The 15,206-nt window shown below is 42.0% G+C and overlaps 2 protein-coding genes across 10 annotated transcripts in view; one reads left to right on the top strand and one right to left on the bottom strand.

The window, feature by feature from the left end:
• Positions 1-3,088: 3,088 nt before the first annotated feature.
• The window catches only part of LOC120451922 (zinc finger protein rotund), a 37,328-nt gene continuing 25,210 nt past the window's right edge, over positions 3,089-15,206 (top strand). Inside the window, exons 1-3 of one of the 2 annotated variants that reach the window (XM_039635935.2) lie at positions 3,089-3,682; positions 4,293-4,910; positions 11,656-12,225. In XM_039635935.2, the coding sequence (XP_039491869.1) occupies positions 4,452-4,910; positions 11,656-12,225 (1,029 nt within the window). In that variant the 5' untranslated portion in view covers positions 3,089-3,682; positions 4,293-4,451. Of the gene's footprint in view, positions 3,683-4,292; positions 4,911-9,922; positions 11,053-11,655; positions 12,226-15,206 lie in introns of those variants that run through there. The other variant, XM_039635936.2, reaches the window with a different exon arrangement.
• On the bottom strand, positions 4,839-8,444 carry LOC120451927. 8 transcript variants are annotated; one of them, XM_039635947.1, is made up of 3 exons: positions 8,328-8,444; positions 7,897-8,257; positions 4,839-4,890 (listed from the first exon to the last, which is right to left on the bottom strand). In XM_039635947.1, the coding sequence occupies exons 2-3, from the start codon at positions 8,244-8,246 to the stop codon at positions 4,881-4,883; spliced, it is 360 nt and encodes a 119-aa protein (XP_039491881.1). In that variant the 5' UTR covers positions 8,247-8,257; positions 8,328-8,444; the 3' UTR covers positions 4,839-4,880. The 8 variants fall into 8 exon arrangements, with proteins under 8 accessions (XP_039491881.1, XP_039491878.1, XP_039491882.1 ...); XM_039635944.1 differs by lacking the exon at positions 4,839-4,890 and adding an exon at positions 7,115-7,341 and having other exon boundaries at positions 8,396-8,444; XM_039635948.1 differs by lacking the exon at positions 4,839-4,890 and adding an exon at positions 7,115-7,336.

Genomic DNA, 15,206 nt, shown 5'->3' on the forward strand with positions numbered 1-15,206 from the left:
ATTTTGCCAATAGTGGGCGTGACAGTATTAGGCGGTTTGTGGGTGAGGCAACGTTTTAAAACAAACTTGAACAGCGTAGAATCTGCATGTCTAATCTCGGCAACCAAGCCTTATAAGTTTACATGAACAAATAGACGGACATATAAACTCGGGTAGGGATTCTGATCAAGAATATATATATACTTTTTAAGGCCGGAAAGGAGTCCTTCTACCTGTTACTCTACGAGCACCGGGCATAAATACCCAAAAATGTAAATGTAAGCAAACTATGAATATAGGACAATATAAATATATTTTGTAAAATATATGTAAGTTTTATACATTATACGAGTAATGTGACAATTTGTTGGCACTATTCAAGCACTATCATTTCGTTGTTGCCTAAATAGATTTATTCAGCGCGATCTATTTTTTTTCAACATATTCCGTTCTATTTACTTTAAGTTAAATATAAGTTTAATTTATTTACTCAGGAACACTCAACATTTGGATTGTATATACGCACTTTCCTAGATTTTGTTACACATTACACATGTTTTCGCTTAAAAATTCGCTCAGGAGTTAAGTTAGTACTTTGAAATCAGTAAATTAGACACCAGACAAAAAACAATCTACACTTACTCGTTTTTCTCTTTTGAATATAAAAAAGCTACTTGAAAACTATTTCAAAATAATTATACGAACTAAATTGACAAATTTTTTCAATCGCTAGATTTAAACTCGTGTACTTCGGCTTTAATTTTATTACATTTTTCTGTCATTTATACATTTAATGTATAATATATATAATAAAATATTTCTTACTTTTTCGTTCATAAAAAAATCCAAAACATTTTTTAAGTAAAGTGACGAAAAGACACAAAACATACCAAGCTCGCGTCCAAAAATTTACAAAATAAATTAAGCTTTTGTCTTTTTGAATAATTTTCCAACTCCGCAGCTAAAAGTTATCTGGATCTCACCAGCCAAAATGGCTGGTCGTCTGCAAATACAAAGTGGCATTGATGACAGTGTAAACAAGAGCGGCGACAGTCGAAATGCGATAAGGAAATTTGCTGCACTCAAATAAATGAAAAACAGCACGGAAAGTGCATAAAATAGCAGCCGACAAATGGAAGACCATAAAAAATATGTAATTGCGGCGGGCGAGCCGTATTAGCAGGTGAAATAATCAAATTAGCTGATAAGCCGAAAGGGAAACTGCAGGACATTAGGTTCCCAGTCGGTCGGAAAACACAACGATGGCTAAACGCAGCAATTTCCCAGTGATTCGAGTGAGGAAAAGCCAGCTTAATCGTATACTTGGCATAATGCTACCGGGGCTTTCGATTCGCAGTCCCCAGGTGGACGTGCCAAATGCATTGATTAACTAAATAAACGGCCTTCCCGCGCAGCACTTGCATTTTAATTTCGTTTATTTTGACCTTTTTCCCCGAGGAATGGCAGTTGCAGTTGTCACTGCCGAAATGCGCTGCCTTTTTCCCACCCGCTGGCGACACATGTCCGTGCCCATAAAAAATGCCTTGTCAGGAGAAAAACAAAATGAAGAAAAATTAAAATTAACAAAAAATATAAAACAGCAAGCAAGCACAAGCAAAAAGAAGCCAGTCAAGGGGCGAGCCGTGAAAAAAGATATAAGCCAAGTGCTCCAATAAAAATTCCATCGTCTTCGCCCTCGTGCCGACCTACTCTCACACTCACACCCTCTCTTTCACGCTCGCACTCTCTCTTTTTAGCCCGCATTAGTTGCTTTTTTTTAAGAGCGCATCGCCGCTTTTTCCTTGCTCTTGACTTGCTCTTGAGCTTGGCCAACACTGCGTATGAGTGGAATTTTTTCAGTGCCGCCGCGCCAACGCTTGAAATGAATATGTGCGATTATTAGCCGCAAAAAAGCGTGTTTCGTTTTTGCCACTGACTTTGGTAGTTTTTGCGAATTTTTAATTTGAATATTACATGTATTAAAAACTCATTACTACGCGTGGTTCGCCATCGAAGTTGGTCAATGGGCTAATGGTCTGCGGATGTGATTTTTTGTCTTTTTGGCGTTTTCTTATGCGGAAAATTATGCATTTGGGATCGGAACGAATGCAATTAATATATGCTCTTATCTTCATGTTGGGTGTGAAAATAGCAAATTTAAACAGTAGTTGTAAACGGGGTGAACATTAGGGTAAACATTAGGGCACCTGCGTAACCTAACAAAAACATAGTGTAAATAGTTACAATTATTGAGATGGAAGAAATGGCTTCTACCTACAAATGTTTGGCTTCTACAATTTAATACTCTTCAACTGGACAATATTATATATATAAAAATCAGAAAAAAATTTAATGTTGTTCAATACAATGTGACTGAGAATCACAGGCTTAAGTATTTAAAATATTCAAGTTAGTTTTGTGGAAAGTGGGAGAAGATAAACGTACAAATTGCAGCCAAAATAACCAAACAATTTGTAATACAATAAACTAATTTTCCAGGACTAAGAAATTAAATGGAAACAACTCTCCTGATAACACTTTTGATTAATGATCCAGTCTTCGGCGGCGGTCTTGGACCTTCATTGCTCATCACTTAGCCGCCCCCGTGTTTTACCATAAAGATTGAGCTATAAAAACGGGGCACCGCATTAACCGTTCGCCGCGCAACGAGCAGCGTGCAACGTGCAACATGCCACTCGCAATATGCTCATTCATGCTCAAAGTCAAGAGAAAAGAAAAGCCACTCAGGCAAAAAGTCCGAAATCAAATCAAAGTTGCTCAAGAGACGCAAAGGCGGCAAAAAGCGAGCTGCAGGAAAAACCACAAACAATTTTTTACGTCGCCCCGAAGAGAGGGAGAGAGTCCGCGAGAGAGAGAGAGAGAGCGAGCGAACTACTTTTTGCCGCTGCTTTTGGAGCAAAAGGAGTAAAAAGCTGTTGCGCAGGCGTCGCCGTCTGCCCCACAGCACTGGCAGCCACGAGTGCGAGAGAGAGCGGGCGAGCGGAGCGACAGAGAGGGCAGCTATGCTGCGATTTGGCGGCGAGTGCGAGGCATTTGAATGTTTTTTTCGTGGCCGCACTCAGCATTCGAGTTCGGAATTCTTGCGAGCTGGCAGCTACTTTTTGCGCTGCTCGCTGCTGCCACTTCTGCTGAGCCAAAGACAAAGCCAGAGGCAAAGTCCAAGCCAGGCTAAGCCAAACTAAACCTGGCCCAAACGGCCGGCCACTCGGCCACTGTCCACCAGTTGGCCACTTTCGCGCGCGTTCCAGCCAAGTGCACTCTGCAGTCTGCAGTCTGCCGTCTGCAGTCTTTTTTGCCCGCGTCTCCCAATCCGCGAAGAATTCTGTCGCAAAGTGCAATGCATTTTCGCCATTCCGCAAGTGCAGCTGCTCCCCCAGCTCGCGGTATCACAATTAAAAATCGAGTCGAGTGAACTCGCAAATTGTTATCACCACACGTCGCGTCGTCTGAGTCGGTAAAAAACAAACCAGAAACCAGGCCCTCGGAAGGGTTGAAATTGGTCAAGTGTCAATACGATCGAGGCCGTAATAAACGTGTTTCAGTGCTTCCCTGAATAGTTATTCTGATCCGCTGATCAGCTGAGTGAATGCAAGTGAACGAAATTTGAGGAATATCTACTTACTACGAATCCCGGCTAATTGTGAGAATTTCCACGAGCCACTCAGAGGAGTAAAGTCAGATGGTTAGAAAGTAATGAAATCGTTTTAAGAATCCTAGGAGCAGCGATAGTAATTTTAAATTTTAATGCCGTTTCCGTTGTTTTTGTCGATGGAAAATTTGAAAGCTAGCCGAATGGAACATTTAATATAGGGCAAAAAGGATATTTTGCTATATTAAGTTTTTAGCTGCATGTGGTAAACAACAACCCTAATGCTGAAAATCTAGTATATCAGTCATACGCATATATTAAATGCAATACAATTAAACAATTACCAATTTAAATTCAAATACGGATTCAAATAATTTCCTAAGAAGAATTTAGCACTTTTACAATTTTAGGCTTCTCACTAAATTGTCAATTGTTTTAATATGGTTCGGTGATAATTATTCAACATGATGCATTAAATAATATTCCTATTTATGGCGATGGAAATAGAACTTCACTGTTATTTTTGTTTTGTAAATATACCACAATTTGTAATTTAAAAAAAAAGTTATGAATTCAAAAAATATAGTAATATATATAGTAAATATTTCTTACCTAGGAAAGCACAGCTTGCTAATGGGTTCAGTTCCAGACTTGAGGATAGACTAAAGTAATTACGTTCTAACCAAACGGCTTTCCCTACTAGTCGCCTCCAGCTCGATTCCCCAAAAAGTAAATGAAACAATAAAATAAACCAAATAGCGCGTTACTTAATTGAAACGTTAAATAGATTTTCCGAGCGCCCTCAAGTGGAACTAATTAAAAAAGGAAACACCCTGCACAACCGCCAATCGAAGGTGCTTAAATGATTATGCATGGTACCTGGTACAAGGGACCTCAGTTGGCGCACCATCCTCACTCGAATCCGCACAACAGTTCGCACGGCCACAGTGACTACCACCAGTTTCGCTCGTACCCCTCGTTCGTTGTGACCCCCTACCACGATGGCCATGTCCAAGGCCCGGCCACGCCCACTCCCTGCCCGGCCCCGCCGACGTCCTGCAACGGTCCAGTTCCAGTTTCAATTCCCGTCTGCCACACCGGCGGCCAGGGGTCGCCAGTAATAGTTGAGAGCTCCTTTGCAGCCGCCGCCGCCGCCGCTGCAGCGGCTGCTGCCGCCGCCGTCGGAGGATCCAGTGCCACGCCCCTGCTGCCCAGTCCGCCCATCAAGATCGAGCAGGTCTTTGGCGAGCCCTCTTCGCTTGGAGCTGTGGTCGAGGATTACGCGCTGGGACTAGATTGCCCTGTGGAACACACGTTTCGAGTAAGCACACTGATAAGTTTATATTTTTACGTAGAAATAAACAAAATACCAATGCGTGTTTTGATTTTTATCATAAGGGCCTGAAAGACTTTTACTATACAGAACCCGTTTCATGTACTTTGTAACCTATACATGTAACCTATATCCGATGTACTATAAGTTTTCCAAAATTAACCTTATCAGATACCTTCCTGAAAAATGATAATTGCTTTCAAAGAACAAACTATGCCTTAAATTAAAAGTTAATATTTAAAAATAATCGCCCGAAGTACATCTATTTGTTACATCGATATTATGGCCAGTGCAAGTGTTCGAAATTTGTGGGTTCGGGAGTTTAGGATGTCCAGACATCGGTAAAATTAGCTAGCAAAATTTGTATTTTGTCTTTTTATTTGTACTTTTTGATTTATCGAAAACCAGTTACATTTATTTGAATGTTACCAAACGTAGTCAGGATGAAAATATTTGTAAAAATGGTGAAAGGTTAGTACCCATGATATTGGAAACATTTACCTACCAAAGACTAACCTCTTTTCATTTACGGGCTTGATAGTTATATCAATTTGATCAAAAGAACTAGTCTTTATTTTTATGTTTATTTCGTAGTAGATATTTGTAACCATTAAATAAATGTTTTCTTTTATTAAATAAATTAAGATATTAGGAGAAATTTTATTAAAAATGCTTCCTTACTATGAAAGCAAAGGAAAGCGACGAAGCTAATTTTAGTTTTAAAACTCAAACTTTAGACATCCGACAGCTGTTTGCTACGCAATTTTATAGCAGTGTATGAATAATGTTATTATGCCAAATTACTGGTTAGCATCCCCATTGGAGCAGCTGCTGCACTTGTTTTCCCTCGACTCTCACCACCGAAAGTGGGCGTGCTCCAAATCAATTTCCATAAAATCATCCAATAACACTTAAAAGCCAGGCATGGCAAAAAACCGACACACACAAGTGGCAGACGAGTAAAAAACAGGAAAACAAACACGCCCCCAACTCGAAGAGCGAGAGAAAGGGCTCTCTCTCTCGTCTTCTCTTTGGGGAACGCAAGAGCGCCCCCAAAAAGAGAGAGCTCATGGGTTCGAGTGGTTTTTTGGGGGAAAACGCTCAAGCTTTTGCGTCGCTCTTTCAGGTGGCTCACAGGACACTTTTTGCCGGCTTGGTTTGTGCACAGGATATCCCATAATGGCCTGGCTTTCAAAGCTTTTCGGCTGGAGCATAATGGAGATTGACATGATGGCTTCAAGTGGCCGAAAGGAAATTAATGCAAATCAACAGGTGGTCCTGCGAAGTTTAAGGGCTAGATGGCAGCCAGTGGAATTAAATATTTTGAGGAAAGGGAAAGTAGAACTGATTGGTTATTTTTATTTTAAAAGCATTCCAGAGTTTTGGCATTAAAGTTCTATAAGAAGATTACATTCTACAATTATTCTGATTGTAATTGTTTTTTTTTTTAATTTTTTAAAATATATGGCGATACAAATTGCTGCGCAAATTCGAAGGAATACATTTCAATTACCTTCAAGAAACCATCTCCGAGCTTTTAATGCATCTTAAAGGACAATTTCATTTTTTTCTGCTGTCGGCGATGCAAAATGGACGCACGTTCCTTTCGCTTATCAGGACATTTAGACCACACAGTCAAACACATGTGTATTTGTGTGTGTGTTGAATGCCAGCAAAGGGCAGCTGAAAATCCTTGAACAAAAAAGGAAAACAAGCCAAGCAGCCAGCACATGCACATGCACATGAAAACATATGCTACTGGACGGGATTTAGTTTGGGGACTCCATCCGCCGACTCGCTGTTTTTCCGACGCCGACTGCGACGCAAGCTGCGCTGCAAATGCAACTTCTGCACGCTTATATTGCTGTTTCTTAAAGGGTCCTGATGCTGCTCCCTCGTACTTCTTTTAAGCAAATCGGCTTAGACGAGCGTTGCAAGAAATTAATCTTCGTATATGGTATATATAAATGGGGGAGGTGAGGGCTCTAGAATATTAAATGCCAAAATGGAAATCCCACTCAGAGATCGTGGCATTTTATATGAAAATAAAATACAAAATATGCAACAAAATATTATATATTATTAAAATAGTACATAAAAATAGCTATGCCTAAGAAAAAGACAATCATATTGCATTTGTCAATATGGTATCAAAAAATGTATTAACTAATTTAATTTATTACTTGCTTCTGTACGTAATGGTTCTTATTCCTTTCCTTTCGAGTTCCTAGAACTAAAATAGTTCTTAATAAGATTCGATCTCTCACTTTTCGATCTTTTAATTTCCCCATTGATCTGCTCAGATCAAACAGATGAAACTTAACTTGGGCGGAATAAATTGCAGCCGGGAAAAAGTAGAAAACCATTCAGAAAAATTGCACAGCAAGCGGTAACAAACAAACAACGGGCTTCAGCTGAGCTGGGGAAAAACTAGTAAGGAAAAGGGAAATAATATAAACAAAATGAAGGAGAGAAATTGGCGCTCGTGAAATGTTAACGGGGCCAGGAGGGCGCTGAGTTGAGCAGTGGCAGTGGCAGCAGAAGGATATATATCCGAAGCCAACCTCGAGCAGCGACGCTGGCAGAGGCAGCGACGCCGACTGCGGAGCAGGCAGCGCTGAATGTTTTTATCCTTTCTTCGATGTGTCGTCGCGGCATTTTCCTCTGCTCCCATTTATGTGTGTGTACCAGGACATCACACGGTTTCGCTTTTCTTTTACAACTTTTTGTTATTATTTCGTTTTTTGCTCGACGCCTGCAATGTATTTCTTTCAGTTTGCTGGCGTTTTTTTGCTTCATGTGCAAGAAAAAATAAGCTTTTACTTGGCTTTTTTATGTCCGAGTGTGTGTATGTGTGTATGTGTGTGCCAGTGTGCGTGTTTGTTACTGCTGCTTTTCCGAGCTCTACTTCTTGAGTTTCCTTTTCGCGCGCGCCATTTCGCTGCTGCTTTCTACAGCTCCTGCTGCTACTTACCCGTACAACAAACATGGCCATAAGTCGCCGGAGCTCGCTTCCGCTCTGTCTGTTTTCCTTTTTCCACCAGTCGCCGCCTCTGCCGCAGTCGCAGCCGCGGCCGGCGTCTCAGCCGCAGTCGACGTCGCAGTAGCTGCGATTGTTGCATGTGGTCCTGGGTTTGTTGCCTTTGGCGGGCTGCAACTCTCGTTGTCTTCAGTTCGCTCGGACTTGGCCAAATCTATTGGTCGCGGTGCCGCGCTCACGCTCGCGTCCGTGCCCACATCCACATCCGTAACCGTGTCCGTGTCCGTGTCCGTGTCCTTTCGCGGCCGACAGTTGCGGCCACCGCACGCAAGATGGCGCCGCATCGTGACGAGGGCTGAAAAAGAGCAATTAAGATTAGCGGGTTATTATATCCAGCGCTTTAAGGACAAAGACATGACTTAAACGACTTTACTGCTTTCTTCTAATATCGATACCCAACAACTAAAGCAAATCACTCAGCTATATCAATTACATGTTATTTTTATAATAGGCAACTATTTCAAACCCTATATTCAGCTCAGTATGCTTACGTTTAATAATTGACAGAAAAATCACAACAATTTCAAATTAGTATATTATTATTATTAGTATTAGTATCTTTTTAACTATGTATTAATATAAGTCTATGAAGTCTCAACATAGCTGACACTAGAAGGACAACTAAAAAATAGCTTTAACTTTTGCGGCCCTAAAAAGTTTAGTAGCCTTGCAACATTACTACTATATCACACTTTAGTTTTGGGCAGGTAGATGTGGATATTGCCAACTTTCGAGTACCGGCAAATGGGAAAAAATGCCAAACGATGTTATTCTTGTCTACGCCTACAGCAAGAACGTCTTTTTGAAGGAAAACAGGCACACAGGACCTATTATAGGATGTGTAGCACACACACATAAGCGCCGCTTGAAGACGGCGAGGCAAAATCAAAATAATAAAAATCACAAACATGAGCAAACCGTATAGAAGAAACCCAATCTGCCGCTCCACCCCGCTCCGCCACCATCTTCCGCAAATTCAGCTTTATTTTCTATTTTTCCCCATTTTTCGCTTTTCTTACAAGAAAATGCTGCAGTGCGCGCTGAAACTGCAAATGTATGTCTTTATAACGGGCATTGTGCATATAAAAAAGAAGCGAGGAGGGGGAATTATAAAATGAAAAAAGGGCAGAAATAACAAAAACTGCAGCGGAGGAAGGTTGAGAGGAGCAACAACACAGTCACAATACACACAAGCGTCTCAGTTAACGCACACACTGGCACACCGTATTCCTTCATGTTTGTGGGTGTATGTGTGTAGACTTGTATGTATAAAACATTCGCGCGCGCTCGCCATTTTCTTTTGCCTTGAGCTGCTGCACTTTGGCTTCCAGTTGGGCTCCTCAGTTGTTGCAGGTTATCCCACGCTCGCTGACGGACGGAGACGCAGACGGACTCACGGACAAGACATCCGGACAGGCGGACTGCCGGACAGCCGGAACGCACACAAACTCACCCGGGAGACCAACCAACCAGCAAGCACTCATTCTCAAATCTTTTCTTATCAGCACGAAATGAGTGAAAATGCGGTACACAGTTAGCTGCAACTTAAAGCCCCATATACCAATTCAAAGCAGTGCCAACAAAACAATGCAATTGAACACCACGATGGCATTAAATGAAGTTCCTTTTTATGTAGAAAAGCTACAAAGGATAAGGCTTGTTAGCTCAAAGTTAAATAAAGGATTTTACGAATAAAGTTCCTCAACGAAAGTGCAAAAATATGGATTAATCATGTAAACTCCGAAAAGTGTAAAATAAAATTGTAACGCAAAGTTCCTATCACCCAGTGCAAACTACATTTAATATACAAGTAAAATATATTCATATTTCGCTTTAAACAAATAAAATAATCTACTTAGTATTTTAAATAAATAAATGAATTTTATTATCAACCAAAAAATAATCTCTTAAATAACAACAAAATGCTGGAAAATTGAATTCATAACAAATATGACGAAAAAGGCGAATAAAAACTCGCCACTGGACGACTAACTTAACACTCCGCTACTCACTCACCTAGTGAAAATCGCAACAATCAAAAAAACCTAAGCGCCAGCCACAAAATGAAACAATCATAGATGAAAAGTAAACAAAACCCCACAGCTGAGCAAATAAATCAAAACGCAGAGACAACGAGCGCCGAGAACCGACAAAGTGTTTACTAAACAATAAGCGAAACATCAAACCGAAAAAACAAATTGGTCAGCACATGCAAGTAAAAAGGATTGCTACAGATGTCCATCACCAGCATAACCATAAAAACAAAAAAAGCATACAAAAAATAGCAAACTGCCAGCCAGCAAAACTTTTCAAGGTCGTCGCTAGCAAGTTTCTGGTGGCAAATCATTTCTATTTGTTTCAATTTAGTGTGCACCTAAAAAAATAAAGGCGGGGAAAAAGTTTCTGAAGTGCACTCCGCCCCCGCTATCTAAAATGAAATAAAAGTTAAGCCCAAATAAAAAGACATCAGATTTGGTTGCAAACTTTTTGTTTGCTTTTTCGTCCCCCCTTTTTCAACGTGAAATGCTTGTGTGCGTGGAAAATCAAACAAGCCGTGCTTCAGTTAGATACATTGCTGTAAGCGTGGGCTTTCCCGTTTGAAAGTGAAATTGTCGAGCGGGAGGAAAAAGCGCTGCCTACATTTGGGCTCCACCGAAGTTGGTTGTCATGCACGAACTCATTGGAAAATACAGCCATTCGGACATGGACATGCTGAAGGATCAGCTGAAGCGTGGAGGATACATGGGCGCCCTCGGACCCCCCACCCCCGGTACATCCACCCCCTCGCCCTTCCTGTTGCCCGCCGAATTCTACAAGAGCCTGCTCGCCACCGCCGTTCTGCAGCAACAACAGCAACAGCAGCACCACAAGTTCTACGCCGGCACGCCCTCACCCAGTCCCGCCCCCAGCTTATCACCCACCTCAGGTCGCCACTTGCTGTTTTCCACGGCAGCTGCAGCGACCGCTTGCGTTCCGGAGAATGGTCACGTGAAGAAGGAGCTCGAAGAGCAGGATCAGGAGAACGGGGCGCAGGAAGCCGCCGGACATGGGGAGCAGAAACCCATCATCGCAGAGAACCCAACGCCGAATGTTAGTATGCGAATGTGTGTGGAAGTAAATGAGGGGTCATAAATGGGACTTAAGGGGGTTTAATTTTGATTATTTTGGGATACAGATAAGTACAAATAAAACAAGGCTTTCCTGTGTCGCCCTTCTCCTTGATGTGCGCATGAAGCAACCCTTAAATAAGAGTACTTGCCCCACAATTAGAACATAATTGTCGCATGAGACTTAATGTTTCTATCAGTACTAGATAAACGACTTGATATGGTCACTCAGTGAGCAATTTAGATTTAAACTTAAAAGTATCATTATTTCATAGGGCAGGTAAGTATTTGCGACTATTGATTATTATTGAGTATTTGATGTTAGGATAAGGAATTCTAATCTTCTTAACATTATTAAAACCATTTGGTTTGTTATGATCGATTCTTAACTCGTCTGTGAATATGGAATGCTTAGAGAGACGAAGATTCTACTTTGAAAAAAAACACAGTACGACTCATACGATACAGTATAAATTCGAATAAAAACCCATTTCTTTTTTCATGCTCAATGCATTAACCAACTCAACATTTTTAAATGTTTGACGAAACCCTTTTCACACTGGCAACAAACCATTTTTCATTGCAGAAGCCGCACAACAACAGCGGCTACTCGTGGTCCACCGGCAACAACAACGAGGTTGTCAGTAATAGCAGCAACGGCCACACCAACAACCACACCAACAACCACCCAACAACACCACCCACGCCGCCCAACGAGACGAGCGCCACCCAAGCGACTTCAGTGTCCGCAATTAATTTGAATCAAGCCCAACCCGCATCACAGACGCGTTCAAACTTTGGCAGCTCCATAAAGTCACCACCATCAGAGCCGGACGCGGTCGCCGCTGCCACGTGCAAAAGTCAGGAGAGTAACTCTGGCCAGAACCCCACCTCCAACTCCATCTCCATCTCCATCTCCGACTCCGATCCAAACCCGGCTCATAACCCCAATTCGAATTCAACGGCCGCTGCTGTGGCCGCCGCTGCCGCCGCCGCCGCCGCTGCCAACATGCCGATCGGCGGCGTCCAGGGCCAGAATCCCACCCAGGGCCTGGTCCACTGGATGAGCGCCGTGATGGCCGAGCACATGACCGGCCAGACGCACCACGATCCTGGCGCCGTAGGCATGCACTACATGTGGAACGGAAACGTTGACGTGAGTATATACGGAACTGGATTCACGGGGGCGGTCAAAATTCGAGGGGCGTTTGACTTGTTAATTTCGGCCACACTCTAAAAAATCAAAAGTGAAAGCTCATAACGAATTACTATCACAGGTCTTAACTTAATTGGACGATAATTTGAACCATCTGCTTTGAAGAATTTGTTAAAATTACAATGGCGTCAATTAAAATAAATTCGGCATGATTTTCGTTTGACAGTCTATAGTTTATTCTGATATTGCAAAATAATACTTTTCAGGTAAACAAAAATATAGGTAGATCAGAACGTTACTATGAAAACTGGAAGAACCAATTTTTCATTTTCAAAACACTTAATAATTTGAATAAGGGAATGAAATCCTTTTGGTAATTAAATCTATTCAAGCCAACCGATGGCTTTGCGACAGTGTACAAACTTTGGACTTGTCATTGAAGTTTGTCTTGCAGTTTTTCTCGTCACGGAGCAACTTTTCCGTGATAAAGCAAGTTGGACGCAGCTGCGAAAGGAGGAAAAGTAGAGCATGGAAAACTTTTCCACTTGACATTGCAGTCGTGGTTCCAAGAGACCAATGAAGCTGCGCCATAATTAATATGCAAGCAAACTTGGGCTAAGTGAATTAAATGAGTGATAGCTGCCTGTAAAAATTAAATGGGAGTCTTAATTGCAGTCTAGTTCTATTAATTTTCGTCAGCACTTTAAGTTTACTTGCTGGGGTGTTACAGTTTTATATTCCCAAAAAATGTATTTTTTTTTCGAAAAAAAAGGTCTTAAGTAAGTGCCAAAGACAACGACCTTAGCCCTGGAGTCCAGCTTCAGGTCAGGCCATTTCCAGTGATTTGCCAAAACTCCCTTCGATTCCATCAGCTTATCTGCTGCTATTCTTCGGGGCAGGAGTGGAGAGTAACATCCTACCACCTTTCTCCTGCACTTTCACTGGGCAAAACTTCGGGCCAACAACTCTTTCGGCCAACTCAACTCAGCCCCTTCGACGTCTGTTCCTGAACCCCTAACCCTTTCCATTTCTCAAAGCAGACGCGACGCTGAAAAAAATCCTTTTGAGTTTCCCCTTCCTTCGACCTTTTCACCTTTTTAGTTTTGTTTTTGCCGCTGCTCCTTCTGCGAATTTCCAGCAAAACTCTCTGCTCTCTGCTCGCGTGCCACGGTGTGTAAAAAATCGTACAATTTTTTCTTTGCATTTTTTTGTGCGTTTTTTAAGATGTAAACAAGTTTTTCTTTGCGCGACGCGTTAAACGTTGTTTTGTTGGTCTTGTTTTTCACCCTCCCGTTTTTTGCTCCGTCTTTCTTTGTTTTCCTCTTGCTTTTCATTGAGCTCCAGCGAGTTTCCCAACAGTTTTTTCAAGGAGCAGCGAAATTATTGTTTTGAATGGAGAGTGATTGTCTCCAAGGACGACGACGTGTCCAGGCAGAAAGGTTCACCTTGGATCTCCACCCCACCCTGCTCGGAATCCCCGCTGAATGGACTCGTTAGCGAGTCCTGGCGAAATCCATTTAAAACTTTGCTACACCCGCATGGATCTTAAAGGATATTCGAAGTTAATTAATTTTTAAAGTTCAACAATGCCCTCCCATCCTTTTCGCCATTCATGTGCCCTTTGCCAACTGGCTGCGTCAACAATCACGGCATTTTTTGCTGCTGTTGTCACTTGCATTAGCGAAATTAGTTGGCCGAGACAAGCGGTGCCAAGTTGGTAAGGAAGCTCATTAATTAATTTTGCACTTAATTTTCGCCAAAGCATCCCTATGCTAGTAGATTAGTTAGTCGGGAATGAATTATGTATCCTTAAAACATATTCGAGCTCGTCTGCCGCATTAAGGAAACCACCAACCGCAGCGCGTTGGAAAACAAAGCTTTGCAATTAATACGTACGCTTCAATTAGAGGAAAGAACCGTCAACGAAAAAGTGAAAATTGAAAAGCGAAGTGAAACAACCCGTTCGCACTGCTCACCCTTACTCCTTTGGCGCCAACCACGATTTGATTTCAGTCCGATTTTGTATCCGAGGCTAAAACTGACTAATGGGGCCAGTCACGGCACGTCGAATTGGGATCGGAGTTCTCTTTCCGTGCGCGAAAAGAGAAATGGACGGAAAGCAGAACCGCCAAAACCGCAAGCAACTTCAATTTTTTAAAGTAATTGCAACAAAGTTGGACAAAATTTTTGTGTAGCAACAAAATCAACAAGAACCGGGGACAACATATTCTAACCTCAGAGCTCCCGCTGCACTTCGCGACAAAAAACTAGGCAAGAAGTGAAGATACTGATGAAAAGCCGAAGATTCAAATGCCCTTGAAGAACGCGGCTTGTTCTTGTAGTTCCAAACATACACTCCGATTTGGTGTAATGTGATCAAGATTCTAGATCTTTCATTATTTCAAAACAAATTTTGACTAACTTAAAAATAAAAGCCAAAAGTTTATAAGCCAAACAATATCCTTGGTGAATCGCAAAGCTGTCTTAACCTTTGCGAAGGGCATTGCAGAAATGAGACAGAAGTGCGGATGGTCAAACATTTGGACACGAAAAAAAGCAGAAATGTAGTTTTTTTTAGCGACTAAATGCGAAAAAAATCAATAGAAGCAGACAGTGGCAACATGACTAAAAAGATGTGAAGAGGAAGGAAATAAAATAAAAATGGAATGCACAAGGCAGAGGGGCAGGGGCAGGATCAGGAGAAGGAGCAGGACCAGGAGCAGGAGCAGGAACAGCAAAGCCAAGGTGAAGGGGCATGGAGCGGAGCGTCTTGCGAGGATGAGAGGGAGTCTGACCAGACCAAGCAGGACCAAAACCCCTGGCAAAGGTTGCTACATTGTGCAAAACACGCTTTGGAGACTGGGTTCGGGGTCCTTCTGGTGCGAGTCCTGTCGGATGGTCAGAACGTGCAATTGCAAAGGGAAAAAATGTTTTAACGTTTTCCGCCTAATTTTTTGCACTTTTTAACGCTGCATAGAGGC

Source organism: Drosophila santomea, chromosome 3R, assembly GCF_016746245.2.
Source record: "Drosophila santomea strain STO CAGO 1482 chromosome 3R, Prin_Dsan_1.1, whole genome shotgun sequence".
Taxonomy (NCBI): Eukaryota; Metazoa; Arthropoda; class Insecta; order Diptera; family Drosophilidae; genus Drosophila; species Drosophila santomea.

What these genes read in the sequence shown, in the direction of transcription:
- LOC120451927 (XM_039635944.1), bottom strand. Translation starts at nt 8,246, where the DNA reads ATGCGGCGCCATCTTGCGTGCGGTGGCCGCAACTGTCGGCCGCGAAAG. An exon ending in TGGCCATGTTTGTTGTACGG is followed by an intron (nt 7,342 to 7,896) that starts GTAAGTAGCAGC and finishes GTTTTTCCCCAG; the next exon opens with CTCAGCTGAAGCCCGTTGTT.